Source organism: Pelobates fuscus, chromosome 1, assembly GCF_036172605.1.
Source record: "Pelobates fuscus isolate aPelFus1 chromosome 1, aPelFus1.pri, whole genome shotgun sequence".
Taxonomy (NCBI): Eukaryota; Metazoa; Chordata; class Amphibia; order Anura; family Pelobatidae; genus Pelobates; species Pelobates fuscus.
Genome location: NC_086317.1, coordinates 35,648,195 through 35,668,319, shown reverse-complemented (window position 1 = coordinate 35,668,319; position 20,125 = coordinate 35,648,195). Strand labels below are relative to the sequence as shown.

Genomic DNA, 20,125 nt, shown 5'->3' with positions numbered 1-20,125 from the left:
GACAAGGTGGCACGGAGCAAACTGCGGGCGGAAAGCCCACACCCCACTATTCCAGATATGGCATGCGCCACCCCGGACGTAGACCCCAAAATTGCCCAATTCTTGGGGAAATCAGGCTGGAAAGCCAAGAAGGGCCTGGATTTTGCCTGGCGGAATTGCCAGGACAAGGTTCTGGATATCCTAGGGCCAATTGCAAAAATGTTCGACATGGTAGAAGGAGCAATAACAGGTGGTACCCCGGTGGATTTAGAGGCACTCAGGGGGTGGATCCAGCGAGCCGTATGCCTGCTGGGCAACGCCAATACGGCGGTAGCCACAGAAAGGCGCAAGGCAATCTTGATAAAAGTAGAACCTAAGCTAGTGAACCTAGCTATTTCAGAGCCTGGACCCCAGGCAAAAGCCCTCCTATTTGGAGATACTTTTGTTAAAGAGCTAGGCACATATGTAGGCACCTTTACGGCACTTGATAAAGCTCAGGCCAACATGAAACGAGTGTTCCACCAGAGAGTTTTTGGCGGGGCCGGCAGATATCAGGGCCGTGAGCCCGGCCGAGCACCCCGGGGTTCTTACCGGGGCTACCGAGGCCCCATACAGTCCAGGCTTACAACACCTGAACCCAGAACTACCACAGTCAGTCTCGGGGACCCAGAGGTTCTTCCTATGGCCGACAACCTTATGGTAAGTTCTATACCTCGACATCTGGCAACGCTAACTATGGTAGGGGGCAGACTGTCATTTTGTCACTGCATGGCGCAAGCCCACTGCAGATGCATGGATCCTTCACACTGTTCAGGGATGCTCTATAGATTTTGTACACTACCCTGTTCAAATACAACCCCCCAACCGCATGGTGTTTCCCACTCACGACCAATACCTAATATCTTAAGAAGTACAAGCCTTAGCCTCCAAGGGCGCTATTGCAGAAGTCCTCCCTCTCTTAAGCAACCTCTTCCTGGTTCCCAAAAAGGGCGGAGGCGTCCGTCCAGACATCAACCTACAACCCCTAAACAGGTTTGTCACATACCACCACTTCAAGATGGAAGGCATCCACTCTCTAAGATCTCCTGCTTACAGGGGACTGGATGGTCAAGCTCGACTTGAAGGATGCGTACCTCACGGTTCCGATGGCCGAAGAGTGCCAAAACGTCCTACAATTCCAATGGGAAGAGACCTTATGGCGATTCAAATGCCTACCGTTCGGCCTACCGTCGGCACCATGGTGCTTCACGAAGCTCATGAAACCAGTGGTCGCCCTCCTACGCAGCAGAGGAGTTCGACTCATAATATACCTGGACGATATCCTCATAATGGCGCAAGACCCTCATCTGCTCCACGAACATTTCTCATGGACGCGGACTCTACTAGAAAACCTGGGGTTTCTAATCAACTGGGAGTAGTCGGTCACCAAACCCTCTCAGTCAATAGAATACCTGGGATTCACTATAGATGCTGTGAACGGAGCACTCCTACTCCCGAAAGCCAAAGTCAAATCCATCAAAAAGGAAATCAGGTGGACTTTAGCATGTCCCATTCTTACCTTGAGACAACTGGCCAGGATTGTCGGCCTCCTCTCAGCGTCAATCCAAGCCATATTCCCTGGGCCTCTGCACTACAGGGCACTCCAACGACTGAAAGCCAAATACCTTCGCTCAGGGCATTCATACTTAGAGTCTGTTCCTCTCGACTGCACCGCCAAAGAGGAACTCAAGTGGTGGCTACAACACATGGAAGCATGGAACGGCCGAGCAATCTTCGGGAACCACCCCAGACATCATAGTGGAATACGATGCAAGCATACTCGGCTGGGGGGCGCGCTGTGGAGCTATCTCCACCGGAGGAAAATGGTCCCTAGAGGAAAAGAAACTACATATCAACTACCTAGAACTGCTAGCAGGATAGTTTGCTCTACGGAGTCTTTTAAGTATATCGACCAACTGCTCCATTCTATTACGCATGGACAATATATCAGCGGTCCGGCATATCAACCACCTCGGGGGCACGAGGTCAACAATACTAGCAGAACTGGCGAAAGATTTCTGGCAATTCTGTCTGGACCGCAACATTTCGGTACAAGCAGAGTACATTCCGGGGGTTTGTCCAACGTAGTGGCGGATTGGAACTCCAGACACCTTCGAGATGCCAGCGACTGGCGGATGAACCCGGTCATCTTCAGCCACTTACAACCACTTTGGGGCTTCCTGGACATCGATCTCTTCGGTCACGTTGGAACACACATTTGCCAAAATTCTTAAGCTGGAGGCCGGATCCGGAAGCTCTAGTGACGGACGCTTTCCTCCAACCATGGCCGAAAGCCTGCCACTACGTTTTCCCTCCTTTCTCCCTCATCGCACAAACTCTACTGCATCTCAGATGTCACCGAACCTCCCTGAACCTCATAACCCCCTTTTGGACGTCTCAACCCTGGTCCATAGATCTCCCGAGATTACTACCGGTGACAACCGACCTCATACGGCAACTCACACCCCCTTTTACTTCAGGGACAGCTCAAACTCTTGGCATGGCTCCTCTCAGGGGACCCTATTACATCCCAAATGTTCCACAGGCAACTCTGGATCTCCTGGCAGGAGCTTGGGCCCCAGGAACAAGGAAGTCGTACCTACATGCCTGGAACGCATGGAATGGTTGGTGCATGGAACAACAAATGGATCCCATATCTGCAAATGTGAGTCAGGTTCTGAGTTTCCTGACTTCACTTTACGACTATGGTCTGGCATATCATACAATTAACTTGTATAGATCACCGATCTCGGCAGGCCATCAAGGCTGGAATGGACTCCAAGCAGGAAAGCACCCAGTGGTGTGTCGACTTGTACGTGGCATCAAGTATGCACGCCCACCAAGACCTAAATATGCAGCCTTATGGGATGTTGGCCTAGTTCTCAGACGTTTCGAAAATTGGACAAGAAATTAGGAACTCTCGATCAAACAACTCACTACTAAGTTGGTTACGCTATTGTGTCTAATCTCCTCACGGCACGCTCGTTTACACCAGAAGGAGTCTCCTTCAACATATCGAGACGTACGAAGACATCCATTACATCAGTATTCTACTCAGCCCTTCCACATAACGTTATGTCCAGTAGCCTGCCTCAAGGAATATGAGGCAAGGACCATCTCGATTCGTGATTCGAGGAATCCAGATCTGTTTCTGGCACTCCGACAACCTCACCATCCGGTTTCTACTATCACCATATCTCGCTGGGTTAAATGGATCATGGAGTCGGCGGGCATTGATACCTCCACGTATGGAGCACATTCTGTAAGGGGTGCTATGGCATCAAAAGCCGTTTCTCTAGGTGGTAGGCTAGAAGACCTCCTCCGTGCAGCTGATTGGTCCAGAGAATCTACGTTCTGAGAATGTTATTTCCGACTAATTTCTCATTTTTCCACTTCAGTGATCACGCAGCTTTGAACTAGCATAATAGGAGCCTCCGTGTTCTTTAATAAAATTACCAGATTTTAGTAATTTCATGACATAAAGTCATGATTTTATAAAGGACACGGAGGCGAGTATTATCCAACCCAATCCAGGTAAGTGACGCCCTCCCTGTGAATATACTGTGATGTAATGGGGCACGAGTTGTGTAATAATGTGATTTATTCTTTCACCTGATGACTAGTACTGAAATGACAAATTGATTTTTGGTAGATAGGATCGGAATATAATATGGAAATAAGATCCAAGAACGTATTTTACCATTTCATTTCTTTGTTTTACAGCCTCCTAATTGGGTTGTCATTCTGGTCCATGCCTGCCCATACAAATTCAAGCAGAAGGTTGTCGGTTTCATCTGGAGCCCGTTGCTATAAGTTTCTGGAAATCACGGTTCTTCACTTTATTGACTACATCGTTTTTCTCTTTGAGGAAGTGTTCATCGACAACATCAAAAGAAAGAGGAGTGGCTTAAGGTCACATGGGACATTATTAGGATAGGGACACTCTCATTGGTTAATGTGTTATATATGGTTAACCCTTTGGGGTAAATTATGTTATTATTTAAATTTTGTTGAATATTTACAGTATTTCTCTCTTTTGCTGCTGAGGAATAAAAGAAAGAGAATAGCATAATAGGAGCCTCCGTGTCCTTTATAAAATCATGACTTTACGTCATGAAATTAGTAAAATCTGGTAATTATATTGAACTCACCTAGAGATGGCTTAAGTTTCTCCAAGTACTGTTTATCCTCATCGTTATAAGCTGTAGCAATTACCATCGCTCCGATATGCTGAGATAACTGCACAGCAAGGGCCCCAAACGGCTATGCAAGTTAAAATAAAAATAAAATTAAAAGATGTATGAAACAAATGGCACAAACAAAAAATAAGCAACACACATTTAGGTACTCTTAGAAATTAAAAATATATATTTTCTAAATGTTTAACCACAATTCTTTGAGAACACTGTTGAAGAACTAATTATTAAAAGGCAATACATACACTTGCTCCGTCCATTATTAACACAGATTTCCCAGGCCCCAGGTGGGCAAGAAAATGGAGAGCAATGTACGCACTCAATCCATCACGAACTGCGCCCGCAGCCTCCACCCAGCTAATCTTCTCTGGTTTGAGTACTGGTAAAACAAGAAGGAAATCAAAATTGGCAAAATATGCAAATAATTACTGGTTTTAAAAACAAAATTACACAATTTAGAGGTAATACATTTTATATGTTAAACCTTCAATTTTATTTCACATATGCATGTTTAATATTGCAGCAGTTACAGAGAAAAAGTCTGCCAGGGTGAATACGGAAAGAAAAATGATTTCAAACACAATTTGTTTGAGGAGTTTACCCAAGTTATGCTCATGAATCCAGAGTACTTCAGAGAGCCCAGACTCTTGGGAGTCCAATGGTAAAATGCCTGCAAGACAGAAGTAAGCAATGATAGATCAGATATACAGAACACATGATCATGGCACAGCTTTCTGGGATAATCAATGTTACCAAGTACTGAGACTTCTTAAAATCAGAATACACAGTGAGATGGGTTATTTTCTGTCCGAGTGTGCACACAGATCTTAAGATTGTCTCTTTACAATAATAGAAGTATAGCTGAAACGAGGGACCAATAGAAAAGTAAGATTGTGCACAACATGTTGATCTAATCTGGAGAGTTTCTGAGTAAAATTTCAAGGTAGATAGTTTACTTTAAAATGTCCTTTTTAGTCCTCGGACACTAATATCTTTAAAGGAACACTATAGGATCAGGTACTCAAACATGTATTCCTGACCCTATAGTGTTAAAACCACCACCTAGCCCCCCTGGCCTCTTAAATATAGTAAAATCTTATTTTTGTTCAAGTCTGCAGCTGCTGGCTCTACAACTGATCTGCCTGCTTGGTTGACATCATCAGAAGTCTTGTTCTGAGCCAATCACAATGCTTTCACATAGGACTGGATGATACTGTCAAGGAGGCAGATCAGGGGAAGCCAAACACAGCCATGGCCAATCAGCATCTCCTCATAGAGTTGTATTGAATCCATGCATCTCTATGAGGAAAGTACAGGGTCTCCATGAAAGAGGGTGGAGACTCTGAATGGCAGTCACAGTGTGCAACACTGCCCCAGGAAGCACCTCTAGCAGCCATCTGAGAAGTGGCCAGTGAAGGTGTCCCTAGGCTGTAATGTAAACACTGCCTTTTCTCTGAGAAGACAGTGTTTACTGCAAAAAGCCTAAAGGGAATGGTTATACTCACCAGAACACATACAATAAGCTGTAGTTGTTATGGTGACTATAGTGTCCCTTTAATAGTAACTGGACTCTGCTCTCCTACTTTCTTGAGAACTGCTCTGCAGAGTTACTGTTGCCATTCATTTTGCTGGTGCTAGCTATGGGGGAGATAATGTCTGCCCACCAGTGTCTTTGCACCAGTAATTCCCAGGCACAGTTTGTGGGCTATGTCTTGCTATGCAAACCAGGCATCATTGTACACATTTATAGCAGCGTGTGGGCAATACAATCATTGATAAGCTGTGCACATTAATCTGTAAAATGTGTAGTATACGGTGAGTGGCAAGAATCAGCAGCCAATAGCCACGATCAGTCAACACACAAACATGTCTGCAGATGGAGCACTATGCAGGTTTGGGCACACTACAGGAGGACATGGAAAAGTCACAGCACGGTGTAACATGTAAGTTAATTACCATCCATACATGTAGCATATAAGGTTCAGATGTGAACTGCTGTGATTTGATAACAAAATTGCAAAACTTAGGCCAGAGCAGTGTTCGAAAAATAACAGCTCTTTTGGCTATTGTGGATTTAATGTTGCCACCTGGTTGTCAGTGTATCTGAATTCAGTCTTTGTGAATAAATCCACTGGTTATTAAATCACAAAATTTACTGTCACGTCCACGTGGATTTTGCAGCAAACTTACCCACCACTTCATCATCTTGCTGAAAAAAGGATACCTTGGATCCAACTAGAAGAATTAATGCAGAACATAATTAAAATCCAAAATCTATTACAGGGAATTGCACAAGTGTAAAATGTAACATTTAACAAAAGCACAGACTTAAGACTAATGGATATAAGATTACACTTTATTTTGAACAGTTATTGACAAAACCAGGATACAGACTAATGGGGCAAATCTGCCAGTTGATTTAAAGGGAAGCAGTCGCTTTCCAGGATTTATCATGTTTTATAAACCGCTGTATTTAAACAAGTAAGTGAAAGGTCTGAAAAATAAAAGTATAAGTGGCAATACGCACAGCTATATTTAGCTTTGTTTAGGTTTTGGTTTTTTTAAGTAATTTTCTAAAAGCTCTGCCCTTTACATCTGCTTCATAAAAGGGTAACGTGTGCTCTGGAATGTGATTTCAAAATTTAAAAAAGAAAAAAAGAGCATTGCAAAATAAACTAGTGGCAAGAATTGCCTTAGCTACCAGACGGGTGATAGCAAAACTTTGGGCCACCTCAAAGATCCCCTCCTTCTTGACGATAGGTAACAAAATTCGGGATAGTATTGAAATAGACAAATTAACAGCCCAAACCCATGATACCTTTAAATCCTTCCATAAATATTGGGACCCCTGGCTTGAAGGAGATACCTCCCTTCCGTGGTAGCTATACCTCCATTTATCTTATCTTGAATAAAACTAGTGGCGGCATGGATGACCCACTGCCTTAATGAAGACATTCCCCTTCCCCTCCATTATCATGTTATCCTACCTCTTACCTGTCCTAGGGACTTAGTTGGCGGGCACTCAAAACCCTACTAGTAGTCGTGTTATATGACGCAAATGCCTTCTCCCTCCCTTTTCACACACTCAGTTCTTACTTATAATCACTCCTATCATCCTATGAACATCTGATGCATGGGCTACCAATTAACAACTGCTCTCATAGAATGCAGCACCTGAATGACCATTGCTTTGGTTCTGTTTTTTCTAACCTACCTATTGTCATACATAGCACACAGGACCTAACCTCAGCTTAGTTTAGTTTGTGAGGACTCCCTTAGCGATAGCCTTACACTTCAGCATATTTACCCAGTAGTCTATGGCCAGGGTCATGGCTCTTGGCCAACTAACAAGCCATGGCTGATGGACACCAAGCTCATACTCATTCTGATGATTCGGAAGTTTAAAATTCCTATAAACGAATGTACCACTACTATTGTCTGCGATTTTGTATTTGCCAACATGTTGTCTAGCTGTAACAGCCCCATACATTTAATTTTACCCCTGTTGTTGTTGTACTTATAAACTTACAAATAAAGAATTTTGAGGGGAAAAACAAATTAAGAATTGAATGCAAAAGGTTAACACAATTTATAGCTAATGCTCAATGTTTAATTGTGTTAAGTACCCTTTATGGTACTAACTATACACTAAGGAATTACATGTCCCAAACTTCCAATCCACAGAAAAAAATAAATAAACACAGATGTGAATAATATAATATATATAATTGCAAAGAAGGGATAGGGTCGCCTCAATGGACCCCAAAAGCGAGAAAATTGAGCTCATATTATTAGCTCCATATATTGTGAGTGGTGACTTGTCGTTATAATATTTGAATTGTAAAATTATTTACGGTCTGTACTATGATTTTTTATATTTTAAGGGGAAATCATACCTTCACTAAGAGTCCAAAGTAGGGAAACTTTTAAAGGTATATTATCCACATTTGTATATTTCACTACACAGTACAAATATATAAATAGTTTTCATGCTAGACCACTGTAGCGCTGCACCAGTCGTTTTTTTCTAGATTCTTGTATGAAAGATTCTGGTGTTTTAGCGGCTAGTCAATTAAACGTCTCACAAATTGTGGTATTAAATTTCATTGGAAAATTAGCGCTGGTACATCACCTTTCGAATAATAAACACAGCTCTACAGAACTACTAAACAGTGATTTTAATTAGATCTTTTTTAATTCATTTTTTTTGGACAGTGGAGTGTACCAAAAACTAATGTAGATTCTAGACATGAGACATTAAACACTCAGAACTGATACGTGAGCTACGGAGTTATTTTTATTTGTTGCACTTGATTTGTAAATAAGCAAAAATGTAAAAACAAAAGTGTATTTTTCCCCAAATTTTAACATTGTATTCATACCTAATGTTGTGTTAAGTATACATGTAGGATATTAAAAGCCCTTTCTGTCCTTTAAAACCAATATATAATATGTATGGGTGCACTAAAAGGGAAACCCTCAAATTACGGTGGAACAAAAACACATGGCATTAATTCTAAGTTTCGTTTCAGAAGTTGGACAATTGCTTCCATCCTTAACCCCTTAAGAACGGAGGCAATTGTCCATGTTCTGGACCAAGACAAACCTTGAATTTGAGCTATAGTTTTTTTCTGTCATTATTTCAGGGTTTCTCTTCAAGTGAACCTCTATTTCAGCGTCATAAAGTCGGCATTCTTCATCTGAGACAAAAAGCCAGCATACAACAATTATTCCCACCGGATGATATGCCAACATTAATCCATGCATTTTTGGAATACTGTAATATACTCTACTTGGGCCTCCCAGAAAAAGAACTCCATCACCTACAGACAGTACAAAATGCAGCAACCGGACTACTGACAACCAAACTCGATATTGTGACATAACCTGTTCTCCAGAGAAAGGATAGGGGGCACTAATAATGGGGTACTTTGAAAGTAGTGGTGGGCTTAACAACATATGGCCATATGGTGGAACCAAATCCCCATATTTATACTTAGTTAGGCATTTTAGTAGCCTTCTTTGTTTCTTATATTTCTTTGTAGTCTGAGTGCGCCGCAACTATTTATTCTCTCATAACCTGTTCTCCAGTCCCTGCACTGGCTTCCAATTAAATGCAAAACAGATTTAAAATTAGCCTGCTGACCCTCGAAGCCATAAACAACCTAGGCCCACAATACCTGAAAGAACTCCTGACATTGTATATTCCACCTCATTCACTATGGTCAGCCAACAAATCCCTCCAGTTGGTGCCCAGAATAAAGACAAACTCAGGTTCCTGTGCATTCAGCCATGCTACCAACACATTCTGGAACTCTTTACCTTTCTCAGAGAGGCTCCATCCTTACATACAAAACACAAACAAACCCAAAGACCCACATCTTCTCAGACCTTCAATCAGCTCATCTGACTATCAGAAACTCTTAACTTTCATGTCTGTTTTATACATTTGTAAAGTAATTTGAGACTCACAGGAAGAAAAGAGTAATGAAAAGAAAAAAGAAAAGAAAATAAATCGCAAATTATTGTTAAATCATTTTTTAAAGGACAGAAAGGGCTTTCATTAAATATCCTATATGTATACCTAACACAACATTAAATGTGAAAAATAGGAAAGGAGGGGGAATAATAAAAATAAAAAATAATAATTTTCTTATAATAATTTTTACACATCTAGTGTTAAATAGCTGATGTGTCTAATTTTATCTAATTTCCAAACCTATCCCAACCCTTACACTAGCACTATACCAACCATACCCCTTAGCCTATGCTCACATTAACTAACTGTATGCCTACCCTAATATTACCCTTAACACTATACTATCCCCAACCATAAAACAGCATTAATACATACCCAGCATTAACACTTACCCTACTCTAACCCTAACTAAATACTCTTACCCCTAAATCTAACCCTACCATAACCTGAACCCCAACCCCAAGGTAACCCACAGCTAATTCCAATTCTGATATAAGAAATGGGTTTTACTATTTACCACGGTAGATAGTAGTCTGTGACATCCACCTACTGGCAGTTTTCATAATTACACTTTGTGTAATTATGAATGAAGCAGGCTTCACAGAGATTGGTGCCGGGCAGTTGGCAAAGCCCAGCATTTGTCACAATCGGCTGGGGACAGGCTGGGAGCCCCTACCAGGCTGTATTCAGACCCCGCAGAATCTCCCTAAAGCAGCCTGCAGCCCACAAAAACAGAGACTGTCCGCCATCACTCAGCCACGGATTTATGAATGGATTTAAAGGGCTCTTTGCAGCACTGACTTCCAGCATTGCATAGAGCTCATCGGTCATTCTGGTGCTACTAAAAATGGCCTCAGATGACTAACAGGAGCCTCAGGTATCTATTGATACCTGGGGTTAATGCTGTGAGCAGGGATTTAACCTTGCTCACAATGTTATCGAATTGAAGCCTGTGGCGAAACCGACCTCGCCACGTGTCCTTGGAGGGGGCTGCTTGCCCGCCTCTTGCCTTTGGACTATGGACCAGACTTTATGTGAATGTGTTAACCCAGATAGCTATACCATGGAGCCTATTCATATAATGAAAGACTATGGGAAAGACTTTAGCTCCATGGCAATTGTACTGTGTGAATAGGATCTGCGCGCTATTCGGTAGTTTTGTGCGCTCAGATCCCAGCTATCTGGGGATATGTGAAATGTCTGTGTGTTATGGATAAAAAGTAACTTTCTGTATTTTAACGTGTTTTATGTCTTTCTGTAACCATGTGGTTAATGGAGTCTGTCTCTGTGCTGGAGATAATTGGATTACTTCTCCAGCACAGAGAAGGCTCTGTAAAAACCGGTCTGAGCTGGAAAGCTAGGGGTTTTAAAAGATACTTTACTAACTTTTGAACCCCTGGTCTGATCCATGCCATTTTTTAATATGTTGTTCCCCTGAATGGATTGATTGTGGATATGTATTATGTGAATGTGATGTATGGTTTTAGAGTTATGAAAGTTGTGTAAAAAGTATATTTTAAACTGTATGCATAATGGGATTATGTGTCACACTAAGGGGAGGGGATGTGTGGGTTGCACCCGTGATACTATTGGTCATTTTATGCCTCCCCCTGGGTGTGGCCTGTATGTGTGAGATGGAAATAAAAGCCAGGCTGGATGAGCCAGTACAGAGTTCCTGCTTAACCCTCAAAGTGAAGTGTCGTCTCATTATTGGGGGAGGATTTATTGCATGCTGTTCCAGTTTGACTGCTAGGAGTGCAGTCAAACTATTCAACTGTCTACAGCATTCAGAGGCTTGAGAGGATTCATATGCTTCTCTGATTCGGTGATTGTGGTGTCTGCCAGAGTGCTTGGAGTCCTCGGGAAGCGCTAGGAGCATCCATTAACGGAGGTACCCAGTCGGGGTGCCAGGCGATCCGTTACAAAGGCATTTAAATGCCTTTAAATCGTTAAAATGCCTTCAAATCATTAAAAAGTCTGGGCTAATAAAAGTGGCCCCAGCTGATAGAGGAGAGCCCCACCTATTCATTGATACCTGAAACTCCTGGTGAGAGCGCGGAATTACCCTAATGTAGATGTCCTTATATCGAAGTGTTTAAGGCGTTAAATAAATTGTATTGTTTTTGAAAATAAATATAGTGTATTTGTCTATGAACACAGACACACACAAAATGTTGATAGTTTACCTTCCATTATTACTCCGGCTACCTCTCTTCCCACTGGCACAGATTCTTTTTCCAACATCACTTCTGATACAAGCTAAATGTAAAGAAAAAAAAAGAAAAAGAAAAAAAAAAAAAAGGAGGAGATTGTACAATCCTGTGCAAAAGTGCAAAAGACATGCATATCATTTTTAAATGGTCCAGCATGTAATGTTTATTACAGAGAATTATATAATATTTAAATTTCCATAATATTTAGGGGAGATGTCACACACTGGAGCTGACCACTTAATCTGGGAAACATCTTGAATTGATTCTCAAATTACATTTTATTTATTTTGAAAAAGTTCATAAATCTGCACATATGCCAGTATCAGTACTCAAGAAATTCAGCACTTTCTGTTTTAGCATATCTGCTGCAATGCGGTTTCTGAGTTTTAGGAAATACACAATAAAAACAGAAGTTCAACTGTTTTTAGAATTCTACACTCAGCAAAAATCTAAAGGTATCTGCTTACATTTCTGGTTAAAAGGAACACAAATCTGTATTCCCAATGCTAGTGTCTCTGTCCCCATTTCTGTAGGTCCACCTCCCCATGCACGAGAGTACAGCATGAGGTCTATGGAGGAACCCGCAAGACCACTGGATCCTCCATAGAAAGAACTAAAGTTCCTGCAGCTGGAAATGACAAGCTTGACGGCAGTAACTCCAGTCTCAGGACTCAGAGAAATACTGAGACCAAGTAGTCACCTACTTTGTCTCAGCATTAGAGATGTGCATGGGCACAAAATCTGGTTCGATTCGCAAATTCAGGTAAGAAAAAAAAGTGTCTGCTTCGTCAAAACAGACCAATGGCATTCGGTTTGGTACTTCCGAAATTCGTGACTTCAGCAATTCAGAACTTCGGTAATTCGGACCCTAACCCTACCCCTAACCGTAAACTCTAACCCTGACCCACTTCTGAAATTCGGCAATTCGTAAGCATCCGAATTGCACGAAATTGTCCAAATGTACATTCGGAATGAAACAAATTGTACATGTCTACTCAGCATATATTTAGAATGGGGAAGTTCAGTTCCACCTTAAAGCTTTCACCTTATGCTCATGTAAAGCAATCTGATTTTATTATTTTTCTGTTGTAGGTGTTCTTTTTGCTTGCTTTGCTTCATGAAATGTTGGGGAAGATTCACCAGTAGATGGATTGTGGGGAAAACAAACTCAGTGTTTCCTAAACCATGGCCCACCAACAATCCAGGATTGATGTATTTCCCTGTTTTATTCCAATGGAAATACTGACAAAACCCAGACTGTTTGTAAGTCTTGAGGGCTGTTTTGGGAAACACTAAATTAGAAGATGTAGAACTAGTATTTCTGCTCATACCTTATTTTTTTTAAACTGGATTAAGTAAAAAGAGTGACTTGTTGAATGGAACAAGGGCTGTATTTTTTACAAAAATAATTGTGTCGCTTTTACTTTTCTCACTACAACAAAACATTTGTTTTCTATCTTTAAACAGTAATACATGCTCCACTGTGTTACTACATAGATAGATCTATCTCAGCTGGAAAGCATGGTGTTCAGATCGCTCATGCAATACCGTGCAGTAATATAAAACATATGTCCTAATCTCTTCTTAATTATCTTAGGATCGCTGAATTATTTATGATCTGATGAAAACATCAGTGTTTGCCATGTGTGCAGATCATTCGTATCTTTCAGGCTGTGTTAATTACCTTTGTATTAATAGGGCTCAATGCGCAAGCTTTCACTTGAAGTTTGACATGATAGTCGCTGGGAGGTGAGACATTATCCTGGCATGGAGGAAGAGAAGACAATAAGCTATACTAGAACACGTAGTAAGCACAAAGCAGAACAAAAAGGACGTCAACAATATAAAGATGGAAAAGTCCACAAGAACCATTTCCTCACTTTTTGTAGCAAACTGGATATATTTCTTATAACACAAGATAACCAATACAGGCTGCTTTAAAGGAATACTATAGTGCTAGGAATACAAAGCTGTATTACTGGCACTATAACTCCCCCTGTCTCCTCCCTCCCTTGTGCCCCTCCACCCCCAGTGAATAAAGGGTTAAAACCCTTTATTTACTTACCTGATCCAACATCCCTTGATGAGTGGGCGCTAATGTGCATGCATTGCAAGTGCCGCATGCGCATTAGGCCTCCCCATAGGAAGCAAAATTCCAGTAACATTCTGGAATTGCCTCTAGTGGCTGCCTAGTAGACAGTCATTGGGGCAGACTTAGTGCTGCAATGTAAAATCCTTTACATTGCAGCACTAAGTGCAATAGGGACACTGTACCCAGACCACTTCAATTAGCTGAAGTGGTCTGGGTGCCTATAATGTCCCTTCAAAGTAAGTACCGTAATCTGTGAATATCAATCTGTCAATTGTTTTTTTTACCAAAGCATATTGCCATCCTCTTATCTTGATCCCTTGCTTTTTTCCCCCACTGCTACAATGTAATAGAGGGATTATTACTTTAAAGGGTTACACTGTTTTTGGTCAGAGTAACCTCCCTTTCCCCAGAATCAATCTTGTCTCCATTCCAATGCATTCCACTGACGTCAGGTGCCAATTTTTTACAGAATTCACATTAGCCACCTAGAACTCTTGCTCTCCAGCAGCATAGGTAAATCTTCGCATGTTAAGGGCTTCATAGCAAAATGATGCACATACAGACTCCAGGCCCCATGACCACCTCAAATCACTGAAGTGGTCATGGTGCTCAGAGTTACCCTCTACTCCAAGAGAATGAATATCAAATGTAATAAAGTGTAGTAAGCATTTTATATTGTTGAAAGGTCTGCAGAGGTCTACAATGAACAATAACATGTTTTTTTTTTTTTTATTCTTTATTTTTCTTGTGTGATGAGTGGTAACAACCATACACAGTCACGACAGCATTTGCAGGCAGTAAATATAACCTTTCAAGTCTTGGCAGTCAGCACAGCACATTTTTTTTTGTTGTAATTAACATGAAGTCAACAGGTTACTACAAACATAAGTATAGAAAATATGCAGCCAGCTAGGTCTAACGTGCTTGGAACAGTGTTAGGTTTGCTGACGCTTAAAAATGTGGTCGGTAGGGGAGACAGCTTTCGCTTCGTGTCCCATGCTTGCCTAAACGGTTAAGTTGTCACGGTATGATTAATGGTTTACATAAAGAACATAAGTTACATAAAGAAAATAAACTGAAACCAGATATTCAATGCTCAACATTGTTTACATCGGCTTGTGTGGCCGTTATGCTAATGGACTCTTAAAGCGTAATCTTCGCAGTAGTTAAGTTACGTATAGGAGAATCTCCCGTAAGAATATCGAGGTGTATGCTTAGTATTCGTTTCTTTTAGTTATTGTATCGGATAGGTCGAGCTTAATATAGACCGTGACTAATGTTCGAGTCTGCACCATAAACTACGCTCGATAGTCAATGTACTAAGGTAATAAAATAAAATAATAAACTAAACTAGCAAGAGAATAGAACTAGGGTTTAAACTGTCTATGACGCATTATAACCTAGATATTTCTCCCCCCTTTCTCCGTTCCCTCTTCTCCTGTTATATCTTTTCCTTTCCCTTAAATTTTTCACTTTAGTTGTGCAGTGTATGGTATATACATTTCCTAGTGCCCCAATAGCAGCAACAGGTCTATTGTCGCAAACCTTATCATGACAGGTTTGGGCAATGTGCATTGTGATAATTTGGCAGGAGAATACGGTTTGTGCCAGGGGGTGAGTGAGTTTGTCTAGCGTCAGAATGAGGCGCGGGCTGGTATTAATGACAAGCTCATTATGAATATGTGGTTAGTACAAGGCAACACCATCACCACCAAAAATGCTGCTAACATAAACATAGTGGGGAGGTGTAAGCAATTGGGTTAGTCGGCAGTCTCCTTAAATGAAGTCCCTTATGGTGGGGCAATGTCCCGTTAACTCACACAGTCCCGAATTGTCCTTCAGGTTGTGGCAATGACGGTGGGTGTTCCGTTCCGTCGTCTGGGGACAAATTCAACAGCGCTGGCAGTTTCCCAACTTGGGGGGTTCGTATGCCTCTCCTTGGGTGCTGGCTGAGTCAGTGTGTTCGGAGGGAGGCCGAGCAGCCCCAGGATCGTTGGTGCCTCTTGTATGCAGTGTATTTTGTGCATATCATCGCCCTTTGTTACCATCAGGGTGTGAGCTTGGCCCCAGCGGTATTTAATATGTTGCTCCCGTAGGAGTGATGTCAGCTGTTGCAGGGATCTCCTCCAGGCCAACGTTGCTCCCGAGAGGTCCGCATAAAACATTAGATTCATGTCTTCGAAGGGGTAGGTCGGCTGGACCCTGGCCGCTGCCAGGACTGCGGAACTGTCTCTTTGGGTTTGAAACTGCAGGATTACATCCCGGGTGGCTGATTCTGGAGCCTTAGCAGGTTTTGGGATGCGGAACATTTCATCTAGTGTCACCGCTTTGGCTTGCTTTGGGTTGAGCATTACCGTGAGGAGCCGTCGCACGAAATGGGGCAGTTCAGAGTCCGTTACAGTATCTGCTATGCCTCTGATCTTGAGATGCTTCAGACGACGTTTATCTTCCATCTCAGCATATCGTAGGTCATTCTGCTTAGACAGGCTCCACAGCGCCCGAACCTCCTGCTGTAGTTCCTTGATTTGTGTGTCTTGGGTTTGCGTGGTGTGTTCCACAGCACAGAGTCGTCCATTAAGGCCCTGCAGGGAGTCCCGAATCGAGGCCACATCCGCCGATATTTTTTTTATGGTGGTCTGCCATTAAGTCTCTGATGGCCTCCATACTCACCGGTGTAGGGGTTGCGGCGGGTGGTGGGGGCTAGGTTCGGGTCGGTGGTGGTTTGAGGGTGGCCTGTATGAGCTCCCCTTGTGCTTCATCCGATGATTCACTGTAGAAGTCTGAGCATCCACCATGTTAGGGGTAGAGGCTTCTTGGGCCTTCTGCCACAGCTCACCAATATGTGTGCCCGGTTTGAGTTTTTCAGGTTTCAATTTCTTCGTTTTTCGCCCCATCGCGTTAGTCTAAACAGCTGGGTCTATCCGGGCTGGATTTGGCCCAATTGTGGGGTTTTTTAGTAGTTTTTTTCAGTTTTCAGGCCTGGAGCTCAGCAGACCTGCGACCATCCGCTTCTGTGGTTAGGCCACGCCCCCAATAACATGTTTTTTATGCAAATATTTTACTCTGGTTAGGGTATAAGATGATGATCTCAGCCAATCCACAATCCATTGCTGGGCCAATCAGCATAAGTGTTCAGTGTCCTCATGCAGAAAGGAAAGACATCGAACAACAGTCATGCAAAGATTGCAGAACCGCAACAGGAAGTGCCTCTTATGACTGTCTAAGCGACAAACATTAGAGGTGACCTTAGGGACAAATGTAAATGCTACCCCTTTTCTTAGAAATGAGTATGGGCCATATGTCACACTTTCACTGGGCGTTTTTTTCATTTGACAGTGATTTGATAACATTGATAATTAGACCAGAATCCCCTAATTTGACTTTAAAATGTTTATAATCACTAATGCATTTTGGGGCAGAATATGAACACTTCTGACTTGTAACTTCTAATGTGTAGGACACATATACTGCAAGCTCAAAATCAATCAGTTAATGAATGAAGAACCCTTGAGCACACTGTAGGTAGCACTTTTCATAAGCTGCCCATCAACATGAAGAATGTATATGCGTTTTTGAAAGTATGGTAGATTTGACAACCATAGTTTTACTTTAATAAAAATGACTAAAGGTCTTATCTCTGGATCTGCCAGTTGCTAATGCAAGAGTGCAATCTCTGTGTAGCTTATATATTTTTTCAGTGCCAGTTTAATCCAATCCATACCACACATGTAAAGGAACTTTTATAAGTTGAACTTAAAGAGACATTATAGTCACAAAAACAACTTTTGCCTAATGAAGCAGTATTTGTGTATAGATCATGCCCCTGTAGTCTCACTGCTCAATTCTCTGCCACCTTCCCTGGCTGTGACTGACACAGCCTGCATGAAAAAAAAAAAAAAAAAAACTTGATTTCAATTTCAAATCAGATGTAACTTTAAAAGTTTGCATCTCTTGCTCTGTAAATTGAACACACACAGGAGACTGCTGCATTTTCTATCAAGCTATTAGCAGAGCAGGAGATAAGAAATTCTACATTACTCAGAATTAGCAATAAAGGAAGTATAAACATTAGATGACTCTTTACAGGAAGTGTTTAGGAAGGCTGTGCAAGTTACATGCAAGGAGTTGTGCCTAGTGATGCATAAACAAAGTGGTCTAATTCCTTAATGGCAGAGAATTGAGCAGTGAGACCGCAGAGGCATGATCTATACACCAAAACTACTTCATGAAGCTAAAGTGGTTTTGGTGACTATAGTGTCCTTTTAAGTGCATCCCCAAAACGGCACTGTAAACAAACCTAATGGGTGGTAGTTACATGACACAAAGCTTACCATTTCCTGGAGGAAAAACATGTCCTCAAGTGCAGTGGCATTTAGCTGATAATATAAACCCTTCATCATGAGCTGTGGGGGAAAAATATATATATATTTATTAATTTTAGCACAGTGAATCTTGCTGGGGGGTTTACAAAATAGAACACTCACACTACACCATCTCCCCCCAATAAATAAATCCAAAAACATACAAAAATAAAATATAGATTAGAACGGCATATTAAGTGCACACCTCAGGACACTGGGAGGGTCACTCATTCAACAGTGAAATGGAAAATTGAGTTGCAAATATCCAATTCATCTGTTTCTCAACGTTGGTCTACATTGTTAAAGGGACACTATTGTCACCTGAACAACTTTAGCTTAATGAAGCAGTTTTGGTGTATAGGACATGCCCCTGTAGCCTCACTGCTCAATCCTCTGCCATTTAGGAGTTAAATCCATTTGTTTATGAACCCTAGTCACACCTCCCTGCATGTGACTTGCACAGCCTTCCATAAACACTTCCTGTAAAGAGAGCCCTATTTAGGCTTTCTTTATTGCAAGTTCTGTTTAATTAAGATTTACTTATCCCCTGCTATGTTAATAGCTTGCTAGACCCTGCAAGAGCCTCCTGTATGTGATTAAAGTTCAATTTAGAGATTGAGATACAATTATTTAAGGTAAATTACATCTGTTTGAAAGTGAAACCAGTTTTTTTTCATGCAGGCTCTGTCAATCATAGCCAGGGGAGGTGTGGCTAGGGCTGCATAAACAGAAACAAAGTGATTTAACCCCTTCAGGACCGCTGACGGTTCAGGACCGTCAGCGGTAAAACGTGCGTTTGGACCGCTGACGGTCCTGAACCGTCATAACGGTTTTGGGCTACTTACCTGATCGCCGTCGGTCCCACGGCGGCGATCAGCTCTCCTCCCGGTCCAGGGGGACTGCCTGTCTGCCCGGGCAGTCCCCCCTCGGCAGATCAGGACCCCACGGCCATGTGATCACTCGATCACATGACCGCAATAGGGGTCTTTGTATCTGCCTGCAGGGGGACTGTCTGTGCTGACAGGCAGTCTCCCTGCAAGTGTAAAATCATAAAATAAAGTTAAAAAAAAAAACAATCAGTGTAAAAAAAATTATAATATGTGTATATATATATGATATATATACATGTATTATATCTATATATATAATATATGTATATGTATCATATATATAATGTCACACTAAGTGTATTTTTATATTTATATATACGTATATTAATATAAAAATACACTTATATTTAAATTACACACGAATATATACAATATATATAATAACTATATATATGGTATATATATATTATTATAAAATACAAATAATATGTTAATAAAAATAAATAACAAAAAATAAAAATAATTTTGAATAATTAAAAAAAAATTATATATATATATTCAATTTTATTCTAACAGTATTTTGATATTGATATATATATATATTTATATCAAAATACACTTAGAATGTGATGATATATATATCTATGTATAAATAAATAAATAAAAAGAATACGAAATATACATATGTCCACATACAAAATTACATTAATAATTTCATAAATATACACGTAGACGTCAAATATATAAATATGTATATATATTAAAATTCTACGTGCATATTTATGTAATATTTTTACCTAATTAAGTAATTTTAATGATTGCAATTTGAGGGACCTGCCTGCCAACCCAGGCCAAAAGTCCAGATAATTTAATTTGCTAGCACTGTGCTTAACCCTGTAACTTTCTATGACACCCTAAATCCTGTACATGGGGGTA

General features: G+C 41.2%; 1 protein-coding gene across 1 annotated transcript in view; it reads right to left on the bottom strand.

The window, feature by feature from the left end:
- The window catches only part of CRYZL1 (crystallin zeta like 1), a 46,514-nt gene that overhangs the window by 15,034 nt on the left and 11,355 nt on the right, over positions 1-20,125 (bottom strand). Inside the window, exons 3-9 of the mRNA XM_063442670.1 lie at positions 18,330-18,401; positions 13,591-13,668; positions 11,880-11,952; positions 6,405-6,449; positions 4,816-4,884; positions 4,460-4,593; positions 4,170-4,281 (exon numbers count right to left, since the gene is read on the bottom strand). Coding sequence (XP_063298740.1) covers positions 4,170-4,281; positions 4,460-4,593; positions 4,816-4,884; positions 6,405-6,449; positions 11,880-11,952; positions 13,591-13,668; positions 18,330-18,398 — 580 coding nt within the window. The 5' untranslated portion in view covers positions 18,399-18,401. The remainder of the gene's footprint in view (positions 1-4,169; positions 4,282-4,459; positions 4,594-4,815; positions 4,885-6,404; positions 6,450-11,879; positions 11,953-13,590; positions 13,669-18,329; positions 18,402-20,125) is intronic.